The following is an 18,908-nucleotide window of genomic DNA, read 5'->3' as shown; positions in this document are numbered from 1 at the left end:
TGTCTTAAAAGGGTATTTGATGCTTATGAAGATATTGATCTTGCTTATAAGAATGATCTTTCAAAGAAACCATTTGATGGGGTTCCTATTGAATCTGATTGGATTGGGCAAAGATGCTATTGAAGTTTTTGAAGCATTTTTACAATCTCACATTGTGCATTTCCGGTTCTTCATATGTCACATCTAATATTGTGTTCCATGAAATATGTGAAGTTGATTTGCTTCTCCGACGATGGTTGCATAGTGATGATATTGAATTAAGTGATATGGCAAGAAAAATGAAAGAAAAATTTGACAAGTATTGGGGATCAATTGAAAAGATGAATATGGTTTTGTATTATGGTGTGATACTTGATCCACGTCACAAATTGGGGTTTGTAGAATTTTCCTTTGATAAATTATATGGTGGTATTGGACAAAATGATGTAATGAAAGAGAGGGTACGAGATGGTCTTCATGAGTTGTTCAATGATTACAAGTTAAGATATGGATACGCTCTTCAAGGAACTTTAGAAAGCCCGGGTTCATCGTCTAGTCATGTTTCTTCATCTTCTTCCTCATCAAAAGAAATGTTTATGCATGATGAAGAGAGCGAGACTCGCAGGTTTTCTTTACAACAAGAGTACATGATGTACATGACAGGAGGAAAAGATCACGTAAAATCAGAGTTAGAGAAGTATCTCGGTGAGGATGTTGAAGAGTATAGGGAAAAGTTTGATATATTAAAATGGTGGAAAGTGAACACTCAGAGGTTTCCGATTCTCTCAAAGATGGCTCGAGATATATTGGCAGTTCCTGTCTCGACTGTTGCTTCAGAGGCTGCATTTAGCACTGGTGGGCATGTTCTTGATGCATTTAGGAGCTCACTATCTCCTAAAATTGTTCAAGCTATTATTTGTGCTCAAGATTGGATCCGTAAAGATTCCAAGCCAATAAGCATAGAAGAAGATTTAAGTGAAATTGAAATATTTGAGTAAGGTACTTTTTATTTTCTCTTTTGCTTTGTTTTATATTAAATTCTATATACTTTTATTTATATAAATCTCAATTCTTTTTTTTTTTTTGTTTTCTTGTAGAGTTGACAAAATTGGGAGTCGATTCAACCATAATTGATATTTGACTGGACTACTTTGGACTTTGGAGTTTGGACTTTGGAATATTTTGGATGTGGTACTTCACAATTCACATTATTGTAAATTGATTATTAGAATGTAATGACTTGATGGATTATTTTGTTCATGTTGATATTTGCAAAAATTGAATGTCTCTTGTGACTCTTTGCCATTGCAATTTATTTTATGAATAAAATTTGATTACTTCATAATAAAAAAAAAATTAAACTCGGGCAAAACTACCCGAACCCGACAGTCGGGTACCCGACTAGCCGGGTACCCGCCCTACTCGGGTTCGGGGTCGGGTACCCGACCCGTGGAACCCGAACCTGAGGTACCCGACCCGACGCCCACCCCTACTCCCATCGTACTTGGGCAGATCCGGGATCCTTGCTCCCATCGTACTATCTACCACCTCCAACAGAATCCGATTGGTGAAGGGTGAGCTTCTATTCTGCGATACGATCTCTCCCCTTTTTTTCAACTCTTCAATTTGCTTTCCTAACTGTTCAATCTGCTTCCCAACTCTATCCACCTCCGCTCGCGATATGCCTGGTTGTCTAGCAGTCGTTTTCCTACTAGCCATCGTTCTTTTGCTGGTTACTTCATTTGATAGGGTTCTCTCGGGGCCTTTTTCAGACGCCCTTGAGACCTCTCTCCTTTGTTCCGCTTCTAATTCTTGAAATAACTGCCTCTTAACCCCTTCTCTAGCAGGGGTTACAATTCTGTGTTCGTATTCCACGATGGCCTTCCTGCTCGCCTCCTCAATCATACGCTGTAACTCTTCCCTAGTCATTTGTACCATCCTCTCCTCTCCTTTACCTAGGGTTTCCTCTATCGGCTGATCCCGTCGTGATGACCCTTACATTCTCAACTCGTTCTCAAATTCCCACAGACGGCGCCAAATGATGTAGGTCGCGCGAAATCAGGATTTTAGGGTCGGATCACTAGGTTGAGATCGTTGATTTCCTCTTTCGTGCTACTTGTTGTGAATCCTGAGAACACAACAATCGTAAGACTAGCCGAGAAGCCCTCGGCAATGGCCCTCCGATGCTCAAGTTAGAAAAGATGGGGTCAAAAATATAATAACGAGATCGAGTGAGATCACTAATATGGAGGTAAAATGAAGTGGTGAAAACGTATCTGAATAATCATAAATGCGGATTATTTATACCTGTACGGTACCCTCTATGTATGCGACACATGGCTCCAATAAGAACGAGCCACGTCATCTCTGTTAAAAGTCTGCTGCCGCCGCTGTCATACCTGTGCACTGGGTCCCACGCGTGCAGTTATGTATACATGAAAAAAGGTAACTGAAAATATAGAGGTGTTTTGGTAAATATGTAACTTCCCTTATCAGCATCCAAGTAGCAAGATGCAAAAAGAATTCCCGGTGTCCTTAAGTGTGTGCGGCTCTGTGTGATAGAAGGTTTAGTACATTAGTTCCTTCTTGTTTGATGAGGCAAGATAAAGAAGTGTGGTGGTTGAGCGGAAGAGGGTCATGTGGCAAGTTTGGCTTTGTTTCTGTGATTTGGCGGGAACTTAGCTGAAAAGTTCTTTATTGGCAGTTAGGCGGCATTGACAACCAATGGACTCTTATAAGTGAAGTAGAGATAAAATGGGAGAGTCAAACGTTGTACTTGCCTTTTTATTGCTTTTCTCAAATTCTTTCAGCTGCTTCGAGTAAAACAAAAAAAGCTTGTTGCTATATTTATACATATGCTTAATCTTGTTTACCCCTTTTTTCTATGCCATCCTAAGATAAGTATAAATCCCAAACGGAACATGACTTGAGAAGCTCCTTTTAGTTACAAATGTTGCATCCTAAATCCATGCAAGATCCCCATGCAGTAATTAAGAGTAGCAAGGATAACAGCGCGTTCGGATCAAATTTCTTGTTTCCATAATTGGATTTGGACGGTATCTGTTGTTTTAAGTGACAATTTTCGTCGAAAAAGCACAAATTTCTTGTTGGATTGGAACTGCATCTGTTCTTTTAATTGACTATATTTTTATCTCAAGTACTGACATCAACCGATAATACTTTGTTTCGCCCAATATAAGGAGAAATTGGTGAGGGGAATTTCATCTATCATGTAAAGTTTGTTCAACAGTGGCAAGTTCAAATCTGGGTGTATTTGTTTCCAGAATCGACTTTCAACGAGGGTCAATCCGTATATTACTTCTCAAACACGCACCTCTTTAGACACAACCATCCAAACAAAACACAACATAATATGTTCCTCCAAAAAATTGATATTCCACAAGAAACCAATGCAAAACCATCAGTAGAGTAGCTAAATGAACTCTTTCAACAATGAAATAACAATAATTCAATTCCTACAGTAGTTGATGTGGGGCAACAACTGCAAATCCCCGGGGTCTGTCTACAAAGAATCATGGGAATAGTGAACACTAGGAAATCTTCTATCTTCTATAAGAAACCCAGCTAAAATATTAGGGCTTTGCTTGATATTGACTACAGCCTGTTTGTATACCTCTAACATGTCGAGACAACTAGAACCAGGCAGGACAAGGTTCAGTAGCAGCATATATAACTAGATGGAAATGATTGAGGCACATATAGTGCCTCAACCCCTAGAAATAAAAGCGCCCAATAATTTCTCAGTCTCCAATTCTTCATGATTACCAAAAATTTAGTCTCGTCAGATTCTTCGGTATTCATAGCAGGCACCCCGAAGAGGGTCAACACATCCTAATGATACTTGCTACATTCTTCCCTATCTCCTCTTTCGTTTGCTCGCACACGGGAATCTCGCCAATGTACATGTCGAAAAAGGCCCCTGTATACATTAGAGAAAATATGTCAAAACTTCCCAATTTTGTATTACAAGCAGCTGCTCTTTTTCATTCTCTTTCCACAGTTTGTATATACCCCAGTGCCAGACAGTTATAATAATGGGCGGGAGAACAATACACTTACTGCATAAATCTTTGCTTTTAACTGCTCCAACATTATTTCCGCCAACTGCACAAATAAATCTTACATTGTCAAGATATCGATTTCAAAAGGTTTTCTTATGAGATCAATGCTCAACATATATGGTCTTTTCTCTTAGATAATCAGAGCAAACAAACATCCAGATGCTCTATAGATTCCAATAATCAAAACCTTATCAAAGAAATGGCACTAGGAGAACTTATGGAGGCAGTACTTCTTCACAGCCATTGTAGTGCTGCTCACCTTCAGTAATTAGCTGACCATCAGCTGTACGCCGGAAATTGATTGTTGTACCCTGGATGTTTTTCCTTGTGTCATGATTGAGCTCTTTAAAACCCAAAAGTTGAGTAAAATGATTGACCAAATGATTCATACCACATGTAAGGAAATATCCTGAGAGAACATAGAACCAAATTTTTGTAGGCAGCTAAAATCAGCATCTGGATTTGTCTGAAAAGAACAAAATTTTGTCAGTCACAAGAATTCAGAAATATTGTCTCAGGATCAGGGAAAATTAGAACAGGCTCACTCTTAATAATCGGGCTCGCAGAGACTTCTCAAAGGCACTACAAGAGAGAAATAATGAAATGAATAAAAAATATTTATAGTTCATTATAAGAATCGCAAGTATGTCTTTTTCTCTGGTTGCTTCACTCTATTCAAATCCTAATTTTGTGAAGATATATAAGATAAGAATAAGACTTGATAAGGAGGCTATTCAGCATCAAATGATAATGCTAATCCTAACTGCTTCAGCTTATCTCGGACATGGAATTTGAAGTTCTACCCAAGGCTTTTTTCTTTTAACAATTTGTTTCACCTGTGATCGACATATATGTAGCCGTTGCCAATTCATACTATGATTTCACATACCACAACAGGAGTCAACTTACTCTTTCACAGTATTGATTTTGATTCCGTTGCAACTAACAACAAGCCTAACTGTCATGTTGATGTCCTCCCTGCAACATGCATGAAAATTTAAGTGAAAACAAGTAATATTTTCCTCTTTCTTTTTTACCTATCTAATGACATGTTTGCATGTGTTGGACATGCTGTTTACAAGTAAAGCTACTGACAATTTTGCTACCAGGCTTTAATAACTGAAGAATTTGCATAACATGTGATTGCAAATATTTAAAAAGCTTATTACACAACATGCTCAACATATGTTGTATCTTCAAGAAGACAACTCAGACCAACAGGAATGTGCCGCACAAAATCATGAGTCATTAGATATACACATGGATCCTCCATTAACAACTCTAGACATAATTAAACATCTTTATAAATCATAATATGCCATGGATTATGCTGACAATACCAAATAGTTCTGAAGATCGTCTAAAGAAAATTGTTGAACTCATATAATATCACAAGCATACCCATTAACTACATCAATCATTTGATAGTTTGGCAAACAGTGCAACAAACCTCAGAAGATCTTGATAAAAATCTTGGCGCTTGTTCAATTCATATTCTGGGATGCAAGCATACTTTGGGCCCAATTTCTCACAGACATCAAATGGATGAACATCTGTTGGAAAAGCAAATGTGTAAAAATTTGGGAGGAAATATAATATGTTAAAAGGAGTCAACAAGAGGCCAAGAACTTACAGAATCCAAATGCATAGACTTTCAAAGATTTGATTCTTACTATGGTCATTGTTCTTGATCCCGTCCCAACAAGGACCTGATAGTTAGGGAGTATTACCAAAACAATTAACCCATAGAAGAAAACCCAAGATCGAATAGAAACCGAAACGCAATGGTTAAATAAGGCATACAATTACGTAAATAGTCATGTCAGGATTACAGGTAAAAAAGTACCAATAATTGAAGTCTAAATTAGAGAGTGAGAAAGGTTTCTGTTAATATTTTGCTTTCAGGGGAAGGCTGTGTGCAAATATATAACGCAGGAACAGAAATGAGACGAAAGGATAAATCATGTACAAGCACAGCAAGCTTCATGCCTTCACCTGAATATTTTCCTTGAGGATGTTTTTACCAATACAATATCAAAATTCTCAATTACTCCCGGCTCGACAGCATTGATCAAAGAGGTCTAAGAAAGTAGTGAAATGCAAGCAAACTAAAATGATACCCATAAAATTCAAACTGGATGCACTTACTTCTGGAGTGAAGCTGGAATTACTTTGTCCAGATATAGTCTTGTCCAACATAGTTGGGAATTCAACACCAGTTCTAGGCTCAACTGTCTTGGACCAAGCTAAACTCTGAAGATAAAGATCAGTGCAGGGTCCACATCCTCGATTTTCAATCTCACAGGGCCTTTGGTCCATGCATATCTGTGCTTCCACAGAACTGGCCTCCAATGGAGCAGCTAGGATATTTGAAGGGCTAAAGAAGCATGTGCAAAATCAGAAAATTATAAAACGGGGAAAAAAATAAGAAAGGAGAGAAGGCATGTGTTCATGCACGCATTATCAGGTGAAGCATGATAAAATGCAAACAATTCCTAAGTGGTCCATTAGAAGGAGGAGCTTACACATTAGTGAATGGTGGTACCAGTGCAGCAGCTAATGAAAGCACTGGGAACGACTGAAGCCGTTCAGCTTGTTTGCAAATTTGCTTCAGAGCAGAACTTGATATTTTGCCAAACACCACTGGAATGGCTGATTTTCTTCTAATTCTTGAATTCCGGAAAAATGCTGTTAAATCATGTCTTACAGAAGAAATGTGCTTTACTTGTGTCGATGACTTTGAGCAACTGGAATGAGAACGAATATGATGACCAGGTAATTTCTGCTTCATATTGGAACTTGACCCACCAGCAAACCATATAACTAGAGCACCAGCGAACTTTGACATGCAATTAAAAGCTTCTTGAAGAGCCAAACTTCCAGGCACATAAATATATCTTGAGTTGTCAACAAACGAAGTAATATGGCAGAGCCAGTGACCCCCCAAACTGTGTGGAAGAAGGGGATCCATAGGAAAAATGCCACTTGAACTGCCATCTGGTTCGATGAAGAATAACCAATTATTTCCCATAATGGACTATAATCCGATTATTGATTCCAATTTGGAATTGTTGCGTCAATCTTTAAAGTTCACAGGGACCAAAAGCTGATAGCAAATCTGCCCGTGTTCAGTAAGGTGCAATGATTTAGAAACGTATAAAATGAAGACAAATTGCAGTTTAAATGCACGACATATCATGCTAAAGACAAAATAAAAAGAGAATGATTGCTCACGCAGAGAAAGCACAGAACAATTTTTTTAACCATTTCTAAGATTCTTTAGTCCAAATGACAGACAGCATTGATGCAATCAACATAAAATACCAGGATTAAGATTTGTCACAAGTAAATGCAGATAAAGAAAGAAAAGAAAGATATCCCTTGAGTAATTTCATCTTATAGTTGCAACTATAAACAGGTGACAGGTGACGTTGCAAGAAGTTTTTGAATTTATGCACCTTTTCAACGTAGAATGACTCTGGACAAATGGAAACAACAGAAGGCAATAGAACCCAAAGAAAAATTGCGCCTGCATTGATAATTAACTCCGGCAATAAAGTCACAAAACCGGAATAAAGATTCAATCTTTGAACAAAAAATCAAGTCGATCATACGTAATAAGATTTGATCGGTTTCAGCTCAAATGTAATAATCATGAACAAAGCACCTATCTTCCAGACGACGAAAATGACAATCAAATAAAGTCACCAATTTATTAGAACAAGCACCAAAACCACATGCAGTATAATATATCAATTCGAATAAATCATGAGAAAAGAGTGGCAATAAACCTGGGAAAAGGGAAAATAATTGCTCGGGAGGAAAGATCAAGAACCCTAAATCATGATTTCGGCAACTGTTTGAACAGTTGGATCAGGGGTTTTATATTTCAGTCGGGATTTGAGAGGGAAAAAAAGCAGAAGAGGAGGCAACGAATATGCTTTACGACGGTTCTTGTCAAGAAACAGAGAAAGGAAAGCAACCCAGATTCAATTATTTAATTTTCCCAAAACCTTTTGCCGAAAAATCGTTCTGACCCAGATGATTGTTTCTTGCAAAAATCATCACTTTTTACTTTATATTATATTATTTAGGACATTGTCGCTAAACACACATGAAACATAAAAATAAAATTAAAAAACAAATAAAGAATGAAAAGAGGAATAAAAAGACAGCAAAAGGAAGGAAAAATCTCTGACCTCTGTTTAATATTTTCTCCAAAATAAAATAAAAGCGAATAATAGTTGTTGGGAATTTTTCCAATTTAAAAAGAAAAAATGTATATGACTGATGGCCAGTTCCCTCCCTGTTCCTGTTGGGACGAGAAATTGGGCAGATTCAGGTATTGAGGTGCGGTGTTTCTGACCCTTTTTCGTGTTCACATTCATTCTCCTTGAGATCTTGGCTCCAAGCTCCACCCAGACCCCACCTTCTTCTCTCTAAAATTACCCCTGCCCAGACCGATCATGTGTTAGTCTGAGTGATTAAGGTCGAGAATGAAGTCTAACTTTAATTTAAATTTCGCCCAACGTGTTTTGTCTAATGCTAACGTCAATCACTCTTCCTCAACTTTGAGTTTTGGAAGCCTCAATTTGTGTAATGTGTATTGCTTAATTCTCATGCTAATACTGTGGGATGGATAATGGAACCAAATCACATGGGAGCTTAATTGTTCCATATCCTAACTTTTACGTATTGATTTTGATTTAATTATACCAAAGGGGCAACGTGCTGGTCAAGTTCCTCTTATCTTCATTCTACTTGCTCTAATTAACAACTTTCCCTTAATTCTGCCCCCAACAAGTTTGGCACGTAAAATATCAAATTGCGTAGGTCCTCCGCCAACTTGCATATAATGGAAAACGTGTGCGCCTAGAAAGAAAGATACAACACCCCAAGGTCAAAATTGTCCATCCGCCGCCACAAGCAAATTTCTTTTGATGATGTTAACAGGTCGGCCTTGCGTAGGAAGTAGGAACAATATATGGTCGGCAAGAAAGATCAACCCATGAAGTTAAACCAACAACTCTCCTCAAATTTCCAAGAAATTTCATATTCCTGTAAATAGAATTCGAGAAATGGGATAACCACCGACTCTGTCGTAGAAGTGGAATAGCATACAGTTGGGCCGGTCCACACCAGGTTTCAAACCACTCCAATGTATCAGAATGAATACTATATAGTAAATATGATGCAGAATGAATGTGATTTACAGCAACAGATCACCTCATTTACAGATGTTGAATATCAGGCAATTTAAAGTTAATTCGGTACTTAATCCATCTTCGTATGGAAAATCTTTTTGGAAGTCTGGTTCTAAAGCCAGGATAGTAACTAGTTTTTCTAAATTACAGGCAAATACAACAGCAGCCGAAAGACCCAAATTATGTACTGGATAAAGAACCAGCAGGCCGATGTATGAAGCTCAGCGGTCAAGACCCTGAACTCTTTAAGGTGTGTCGATGCTTGTGTTCTTGAAGTTACCACTGACATCACAATAGTCCTGCTTCGAATAGATTTCGCCTTCTCAAAGTCTCATCTACCAGTTTGAAAGTCTTCTTCACAAGTTTCTGATCCAAGGCAGTTGTTCTGTAGATCTTAAAGACCCGGTCCACACGATCAGGGGCAATGCTTTGGAAATACAATTCCTCAAATTTTTTCTTCACAAACCTGAGTGCAAAAAATATAATTAAATAAGAGAGAAACAAAGACACCAGCAACTGCATATTTAAAGTATGCTCCATACTGCAGTTGCCATCTTGAACTCCTAGAAACACCCACAAGGTCAACACAACATTGGGAGTGTCCAAATTGATATATTTAGGAAGCATAATGAAGGAATCCCTCCTCTTACTTCTCTCTTTTACTAATAACAGAAACGGGTTTGCATGAAAAAATAGGATAACAATCAAGAGACAAATGAGACAGGAATAAGAAATCAGAGACCATAAGTTTTAATGGTCCATTCTGTTGTACACCAGATCTTACGGAGAGGATCTTAAAAGGAAAACAGTAATTTACATAAGGAATTTATTAGATGTGGCAACTCTCATTGTCTAGACGAGGGCACAAGAAAGGCTTACTCATATGCATGCTCGATTTCTTGCTTTCCTGTTGAAACTGGCTGGTAATCCTTGAACCATGCACATACATTCAGAGGGACCTGCATGCAAGAACACCGTGATCGCAGTCTCATGGAAGTCATCTCATGCATAAGAATTAAAAATCTTATATGCCCTTACTTTCAGAACTTTCTTTTCAAATAAATCAAATTTGTTGAGGAATAGCATGAAAGAAGTTTTCTGCACGGAAGAAAGAGGCAAAAGTTATACAGTGACTATCGGATGCATCAGATAAACAACTATGACCTACAGCCTTGTAAAATGTCATGGATAAAACCTCGAAGCAAGGCTGCTTTAGAACCCACTCAAAGAGCTCCTTCGTCTCCATCATTCGGTTCTTGTTATCATCCTCAAAGAGAGTTTGATCATACCTAAACCACAGTTACAACACTCATGTTACGAAATTATCCCACATCAACCTAGGTAACTCAGCAGATATAACTTAGTCCTATATTGTCCAAGATTAAAAGCAAAGGTGTGATGGTGAAAGTCAAATTGCAGATGACTGTAATCTGATGGTGATACCAGTGTAGTTAATAGCGCGCCATGAGAGGCGCAGCCCTCGCGCCATACGGCGTCCATGGCGACGCCCTTCTATATGGCGTCGCCGTAGCACGCGCCTGGGTGCCATTTCGGCATTGCCCAGGCGCGCGCCAGGCGCGCCATCTGAAGGGGCCTGGGCAGCGGGCTGCTGGCTAGGCTGCAGCTCGCCCAGGCCCATGAAATTAAAAAAAAAGAAAGGTAAACCCTAATTAAAAAAAGGAATTTGACTCTTCAGTTCTGTCTTGACTATTCAGTTCTCACTTGACTCTTCAGTTCTCTCTTCTCTTCTTCGGTTCTTCCTCTGCCAAGGTGCCAACACATCTTCTTCTTAATTCTTCTCTAGTTCGCTTCTTCTCCTCCATATAACTTATAAGCATCTTGTCCTGCCGCTGCTGTTCACACTTCACCGTTAATTACAGTATTTTATTGTATGTTTATGTTGATGTTGATATTTATTGTAGATTTTTGCCAAAAATCATGAAACTCAAAACTGCATGCAGCATTCTTAAAGATGATGAGGTAACTATTGTTTAGATTCTTATAAATACAATATAAATATTATATATATATAACGCATTTAATACTAATTATATAGATATATAGATTATTTGTTATATTTGCGCCAACCTTCGAAAAGACGCGCGCCGCGCCGTGCGCCATGGCTCCAGGAGCCCTTGGCGCCATTGTGCGCCGTGCGCCACTAACTACTATTGCCACCATTGCAACAAGAATACATACAACACAGACGAGTATCATTTTTTCTTCTGGAAAGTAAATGAGAGAATAATTTACATACTCGCTTATAGCAGCACAGAAAATCACAGCTGTAACACCCTCAAATAGATGAATCCATTTTCTTCTTTCATTCTTCTGGCCTCCAACATCAAAGAGCCGATATACTTCTCCACTTTTTTTGTTCTCTCCAACTGGGCTGCAAGCATCTAAATAATTAGAGACTACTTTGAAAGCTCTATCATTCGAAATGGACCTCGCACTTTCAAGGATGCCAATGCACAAAGCAGAAAACATAACTATCCATTATTGACAGCAAAAAATGAATGGAAAATGAGGCATAACAATGATGGATTATCAAGGTGGACACAAACATAAATGCCGAATTGATAACACCAAAGAACAAGAACCACAGAAGCGAGTAAAGAAAATTGTGCTGTTCCAGTTTCTTTCTATTTTTCCTATACAAAATCCCTTGGTACAATATTCAACACTTCTAATTTTAAAAAGAATAAAAACTTTAACATAAACATTTTTAAAGAAAAAGAAAATTCCTAATTGCAGTGAAAAAACATTGTAAGTCCACATCTAGTTTCCAACCAATATACTACCCTACAATAAGTTGACAGCACCTGGAAATGGAATGTCCACGTGGTAGATGTCAGTTACTTTACTTACCTCCTTGTCATTTGAAAATTATGATTGGATCACCAGAGAAAGAATAATGTAACACCATGGATGATACAAAGAATAAGTAGGTAACAGAAACAAAAAGCTTAGGACGTTTTACAGGGAGGAAAGGAAATTAGAAATCACCTGAACTGGATTTCTACAACACCAGTTGTCCGAACCCTGGCATAAAGAACATCTTCCTACATCATGACAGAAATAAGAAAAGATATATTTTTCAACTTTACGACAATAGGGTTACTATTTACAAAGGATTAGCAAAAAAAAATATGGTACATAAGGCAGCAAGAAGAATGAGACGAGTGACAGTAGGTAGTCAATCTAAAAATACATAGTCAAATCTGATAGTTCTTTTCTTTTCTTTTTTATTTTTCTATTTCTTCCATGTGAAGCCCATTATCTTCAAGAATCATGATGAGATCTAATGTTTATCACATACAAGATGCAATTGTTTCACACCACTAATTTGGGCTTGTGTATTATTTCAACACAACTTAACCCCACAAAATAAAAAGAAGAGTATGCTAATTATCTTTTCTCAATGACTTGAAGGCATACTGCAAGTATTTTTTAAGGCATACTGCAAGTTAACATGATACTGATCCGTAAAAGTTTTTGCTGTCAAGAGCAGACACCATATTGTTTTTTTCACTAGAAGATTTATTCTGGATATAAATGACGAGAAAAGATAAGGATGATATATGCAACCTCTCATGCTTTCACATACCTTTGTAGGAACATAGTCCGCATCTGACAATCTTTGCAAATTTTCCATAAAATAATGGGTGCAATCCGGAACTTGAAGTTCATTACCACGGGAATATGTCTCCTGCCAATCACAATCAAACATTTAATTAAATAAAGCTGTGAACAGATTCAATTAATTCCAGAACTTCTCCAGGCAATTCATTGAAGCATAATCACCTGTATGGCATTATCTCTCCAAAGAGTCTCGATCTCATGTGCAAGCTCTTTAGTTAGATGTGGATAATCCAACCTACCACCGATTTCAGAAAGTTTCTCCCCAATTTTCTGTACAGAGAAAGGAAAGTAATATTAATCTCTACTCCTGAAAAGAGACTTTCAGATGAGCTGTTAAATCTTCACATATGTGTTGCCTGCTTTGACCTATGTGCCCTAATACAAACGTAATCAAGACGAATCGGTCTGTGCTATGAGAAATGACTCAGACCTTATTTTCATCAGATATCATGAATTTTGAGGAATCTGCTAAACTTAGAGACAGTTCCTTGGATCCATCATGTAATATCTGTAGGAAACAATTCAAACCAAGTAAATCAATACCTACAATAATGACATTTCAATATTTTATGCATCCTATGAATCAACTGTTAATACGAATATAATTATTATCCATAATGCCAAAGGGAAACAACCAACACACCCTTTCATATATTTCATACTTTTATTGTCTGATAAACATTGGCATGGATGACAGGAATGTAGCCTTTTAGTTCAGCCTCATCAAACCCACTCTGAAACAGAAGTTTTATCTGCATGGCATTCAAGGCAATATCTATTTATTTGTTGCAAATAAATATGGACGCATACACATCAAAGAAAAAAAAATATAGCTTCTTGCCTGCTTGAAAATGGTGGATTTGCCAGAATCTCCAGCACCTTACCCAAACAAATAACACATCCCGTGAATGTCAAATATGTAGGGAGAAAAAGATCACAAGGAAAGATATAAGGAAACTTTTAAAATGTGCGTGCCATAGCAGTAATTTCAATAAGGGCATTTACAGAGAGTCATGCACACAATGAAAAATGTCAGATTATATCTCAAAATTAGCAATGGAACAAAGTCTCTGTTTTTATCAAAATAAATTTTAATGCATGCTACTCGTCATAAAAGATTGTGAAAAGAACCTCTCCAAAATCAGACAAGGATCGAATTATATATTAAAACTGCTAGGAAGATTTAGAAAGTGAAGAATTTTTAACCTAAAATGGCCATAAATGCATTGACTTTTTATATATTAGCCGTACCTTTAAATGGTAAACCCTCCAGAACGGAAGCACCAAAAGATGAAAAATGTATGAACAAGTATAAACCCTATATTACATAAATTTGATCACTGTATCAGAATCAATCACCATTTTCAATGAGCACATACCAAGTAATAAGAGCTTCTGGATATGCTTTTCTGCTTTTGTTTCTTGCTCAATTCTTCTATCTATTTCTGCAGTCTGAAATTCATGTCACTTTGTTAATATAAAAATAACAATAACATGCAACAGTACAATTGAATGGGTTTGAAAGTTTTGGATGTTTCAGGAAGGATTGACCTGCTCATTCTCTTCTGAATCAGCTGGATTGTGGCGCTGTCTACTGCAGAGTAACCCCATATTATCAATTAGAGTATACAACATAAATACCATACATACCCTAGCTGTTGCTGGGATCAACTGTGGAACCCTTTGGCCAATCTTCTACACATTGCCATCCAGTACCTAATTGCAAAGTTAATACTTTAAAATGCTGAGCAGATAGCTATTAACTTGCTCATCCAACATAATTTTTTTTCCCTTCATTAATGCAAATCACACATGACAAACATCAAACGAAGTAATACTTCAATTTGGCATGGTATTAACATGAGGCATAGCAGCAACAACAAATACTTTTAAAGTTAACATTCCTCTATTTGGCAGTCTTGTGTAAGATCCAAAATTTAATTATCAAAACTTTCGAAGCACAGAAAATCATCATAATCCCAGAAGCACTAATCTGTGAAGATGCTGCAACAGTCCATTACTACATGTTTTGGGCATTAGGTGTAGGCTTCAGATATGACGAATTATCCAACAATTAGCATAGCAAATGAACTAAACTTCTACAGCCATATTCAAACATAGACATGTTTCTATAAGAAAAATGATTGATGAAGTACTGAATTGGGATAACGTATTGTCTCAATACTCCATAATATTCATACAGCACCTACATCAGCTCCCAATCATTGAATCTGGCGTGTAGCTGACCCAGTTCAGACAGATCCAGTATGTGCATCTAACACACCTGACTCAGTCCAATTAATAAGCCCGGACAATAATCAGCCCTTTTTCAGGCGGCCGAAGCACGCCTCCAGTAACTAAAGAAAAGGTATCTAACTATAACTTGTAACTTCTGGCGTGTGAATTCTTATGGCTGCAATTATGCAACTAAAACTTTAGAAATCAGAGGTTGACCCAATGACTGCAGAGAAGTATGTTAGAGATGCAAGAACAAAAAATGCCAAACACAATTAGCCAAAAAGCAACTAAATTCAAGGAAAAATTTACCAAATACTGCAAACAAAAGTAATTATCTTCCCCCACCCCACCCCACCACTAAAACATCTAATGAAGAAAAGTTATGAGCAACAGAACGAAAAGCCATTTAATGTCAGATGCCAAGAAACAAACCTTAAATTTTAAGAAGAAATATTGAAATAGTGAAACCCACAACAAGTTCAAGAGCACAAAATTTGAAAAATCCAGTACTATAGCCCAATGAAATTCAACCCCTCCCTGTGCAGAACAGTCCGCTTCTGCCTCATCTCTCCTTTAAAAGACTTGCTGATCGCTTGATCCTTTAAAGCAACAAATTGAACACGCCACCGCCCCCCGCCCCCAATTGCTCCGAGCGCCCACTATTCTATTAATGTATTCATTTAACAGAATACATTTCGCAGCGGTATTGGTATAACCAAATAGAGTTCTCTAAGTTCCAGGAGAAAACCCACAGGTCCAAAGCCAGAGCATACTAAAAGATATCAGTTGTTTCCATCTCGTTTGGCACAACCGCAATGCAGCCAGAATCATACGAACTAAGGGAATTTATATTATCATTTCGGCGAAGACCTACACTAACTTTCAGAGTGTCTTGCTTTTCTGGAGGGGAAAGAAAAAGAAAGCAACGGCACTCTTTGTTAGCATACCTGGCCAAATCGAGGTAGCGGGACTTGAACCAGCTATATAACAGCGGCGGCGTATTTGGTAGTAGGATAGCTACAGAGGTGGTACATAAGACAGTGGCTTTTCAGGAGGTGATGCTCTGGAAGTGGATCTAATGTTGCTCGTGGGGGCTCTTGTGTGATCGAGTTGGTCTAGGTATTTTCAGGAGGCGCTGGTGAGACGATCTGGTGGTCAGCAAATAGCCGATGAAGCAGTGGTGGATCTGGCGTGGATTTTGCAACTTCGTGGTGGAGCAGCAGTCAATGTATCAGTGGTGAGCAGGTACGGAGACGGCGGAACACGACGGAGACTGGGCGTGGGAAAATAGAAATGGGGTGGTTTTAGTAGTGGGGAGAAGGAGGGTTTGGTGGTTTTGTTGTTAGGTTAAAACTCAGATCCAACGGCTTCAGAACTTTTGACCAGTCAACCATGAACAGAGTAGAATACTGGATGGATCCCATTCCCATTCCCATCCAGATCCACTCTTATCAATTTTTAATATGGACTCATTATATATTTAGCTTCACCTCCCATCTTATTATGAAAATATACACATTCTCCTTTCTTATTAACAAAATTACAAACACACCCCTCGCTTCACTATCAATTTAGGAAATTACAAACACACTTTTGTCCTCATTTAGCTCGAGCTCGAGCTATTTAGCTCTAGCTGAGACGAGCTAGAGCTGATTTTATTATTATTATTATTAGATTAAATTATTAGAATTATCAAATTTTTACATAAATTTATAAGTAATAAAATAGATTGCATAATGTATACTATGTTATAAAAATAACAAAATATAGTATGAAATTTTAATTTATTGTTATAAATATAAAGTATTGATTAGTAAAATATACCAAAAAAAATTCATACTGACCAATTTAAAATTATAGAAAAGTATCCATTATTTGGAATAATGCAATTGAAATACATAAAAATATTTATAGTTGAGATTAATATATATTCACAATCCACATTAAATTTACATTATAAATATTAGTATTACATTGATGCAATTATCATCTTACATTGTTGAACAACATGGGTTAATCGGGCCATAAAAAATTCAGATCAAACTGTTAGATATGATCAAATTTACAGAAAAATACATTTGGTAAAGTTTTAGACTTATTGGATATACAGATGTCAAAATATCTTACTAGGAATATAAGAGTAATCATTCAAGACAGTGCATTGCTGAATCAAGCCATGTCATTTTAAATCATACAGTTTGATATGATCTAATAGACACAGCCTTTATATATTTAAATTTGGTATGAATCGGGTACTCTAATTTTAAAATATCGTAATTTTTGATTAAACGTTTTGATCTCATTATATATATATAAAACAAAATAATAATAAAAATAATTAAAATCGTTCAATCATAACTATTATTATTATTATTATTAGATTGATTCATAGGAATCACTAAATTTCGACATAAATTTATAAGTAATATAATAGATTATCACTACCTTTTGAAAAATTACAAAACCACCTCTAGCAGCCTTTAAAATCCAAAAATGCCCCTGTTGACTAGGTTAACCTTTGAAATAATTTTTTAAAAACAGAAATGCCCTTAGGGTGTTTTTGTAATTATCAAAAGATAAAAGAAATATCAAAATAATATTTATGAAGATGAGTAATATGACCACATATATTTTTTTATTATTCATATCAATTTTAATTTATATTTGAATTATTTTATTAATTTTTTTATTAAATCTCTATATTAAATTGCACCCTTTTAATAATTAAAATATTAAACTATTCAATTAATATATAAATAAAAATAGAATAGATTATAAGTTTAAATTAAAAAATTATCACCTTGTATAAGTTATTTAAAATTATTAAAATTAAAAAATTAGTAATCCTTTATTTTTATTTATAACTAAGTATTACTAAAATAAAAATTAAAAATAATTTATGTATTTTATATAATTTTAATTAAAATTAATAAAATAAACTAATTAAATTATTAAAAGGATATATTAATACGGGGTTTAGGGTATCATCAAATTATGTTAGCACCCAAAAATCACAAAAGAGTCAGTTTTATCACTTTTATGATGAATCTTTCGTTACGTCGCTATGCCCTTTGGATTAAAGAACGCAAGGGCTACGTATCAGAATGCAGAGCACGCGAAAATCCAAAAACTTAAGCGGAAAGGAAAGACTCGAGCCAAGGAGATCCCTAGTGATTCGGAGTCAAGGAGTTCCCAGGAGTGATTGGGATGTTCACCTACTCTGTGCAATAGACTGCGGGACTACTCTTCCTTAGGGGGGACAATGTGATGTGTGTTCCAAGTAGGGGTACTCACGGTGCAGTTTCGATTCTTTCGTAGCTATTTTAAATTGCATTGCTCTTGGCGGTTTTACAAAATAATTTTTTAAGTTGCCACTTTTAAAGCCAGAGTCAAAGGTGTAATTTCAGACGGTTTGAATACTTATAACAAAAATAAAATATTAAAACTAACAAAAATCAAGAACTAAAATAAGTATTTGTATGTAGCAAACAAAATTTAGATTATGGACATATTAAATATATTATCAAGAAAGAAAATGAAAATTAAAGATATCCGTGATCAATCTTCAAAAATTAGTACTAGGTAATTAATACTCCATACCATGCAATTGAAATTTTGTAAGCACTAGGCATAAGAGATTACAAGTAGATACTAAATATAACATAAAATTTATATGTCATATTAAAAAATATTAGAATTTACTAAATTGCTGATTAAGCTTATTTTTGTATAAAGATTAAATGTATAAATAAAAATATTA

General features: G+C 36.3%; 2 protein-coding genes and 1 long non-coding RNA gene across 9 annotated transcripts; 1 reads left to right on the top strand and 2 right to left on the bottom strand.

Annotated features, from left to right (window-relative positions):
• LOC105164601 (fatty-acid-binding protein 2) lies at positions 3,405-8,722 on the bottom strand. 6 transcript variants are annotated; one of them, XM_011083289.2, is made up of 11 exons: positions 8,261-8,722; positions 6,587-7,179; positions 6,210-6,438; positions 5,695-5,770; positions 5,512-5,614; positions 4,971-5,039; positions 4,607-4,643; positions 4,453-4,527; positions 4,321-4,372; positions 4,060-4,104; positions 3,405-3,919 (listed from the first exon to the last, which is right to left on the bottom strand). In XM_011083289.2, exons 2-11 carry the CDS (start codon positions 7,090-7,092, stop codon positions 3,822-3,824), a joined length of 1,290 nt encoding a protein of 429 aa, XP_011081591.1. In that variant the 5' UTR covers positions 7,093-7,179; positions 8,261-8,722; the 3' UTR covers positions 3,405-3,821. The 6 variants fall into 6 exon arrangements, 3 of the variants coding, with proteins under 3 accessions (XP_011081591.1, XP_011081589.1, XP_011081590.1); XM_011083287.2 differs by lacking the exon at positions 8,261-8,722 and adding an exon at positions 7,853-8,230; XM_011083288.2 differs by lacking the exon at positions 8,261-8,722 and adding an exon at positions 7,853-8,230 and having other exon boundaries at positions 6,587-7,167.
• LOC110012119 lies at positions 8,865-9,607 on the top strand. The gene is made up of 2 exons (XR_002287241.1): positions 8,865-9,203; positions 9,416-9,607. It is a non-coding gene; the product is annotated as an uncharacterized LOC110012119 (long non-coding RNA).
• On the bottom strand, positions 9,223-16,606 carry LOC105164600 (guanine nucleotide-binding protein alpha-1 subunit). 2 transcript variants are annotated; one of them, XM_011083285.2, is made up of 14 exons: positions 16,096-16,606; positions 14,462-14,626; positions 14,290-14,362; positions 13,752-13,789; positions 13,573-13,662; positions 13,341-13,418; positions 13,073-13,180; positions 12,876-12,977; positions 12,275-12,330; positions 11,523-11,657; positions 10,461-10,554; positions 10,304-10,363; positions 10,145-10,224; positions 9,223-9,731 (listed from the first exon to the last, which is right to left on the bottom strand). In XM_011083285.2, exons 2-14 carry the CDS (start codon positions 14,552-14,554, stop codon positions 9,554-9,556), a joined length of 1,185 nt encoding a protein of 394 aa, XP_011081587.1. In that variant the 5' UTR covers positions 14,555-14,626; positions 16,096-16,606; the 3' UTR covers positions 9,223-9,553. The 2 variants fall into 2 exon arrangements, with proteins under 2 accessions (XP_011081587.1, XP_011081588.1); XM_011083286.2 differs by lacking the exon at positions 16,096-16,606 and adding an exon at positions 15,581-16,065 and having other exon boundaries at positions 9,554-9,731.

The sequence above is a fragment of the Sesamum indicum genome, linkage group LG6 (assembly GCF_000512975.1).
Source record: "Sesamum indicum cultivar Zhongzhi No. 13 linkage group LG6, S_indicum_v1.0, whole genome shotgun sequence".
Lineage (NCBI taxonomy): Eukaryota > Viridiplantae > Streptophyta > Magnoliopsida > Lamiales > Pedaliaceae > Sesamum > Sesamum indicum.
This window is presented reverse-complemented; position numbering and strand designations above follow the sequence as displayed.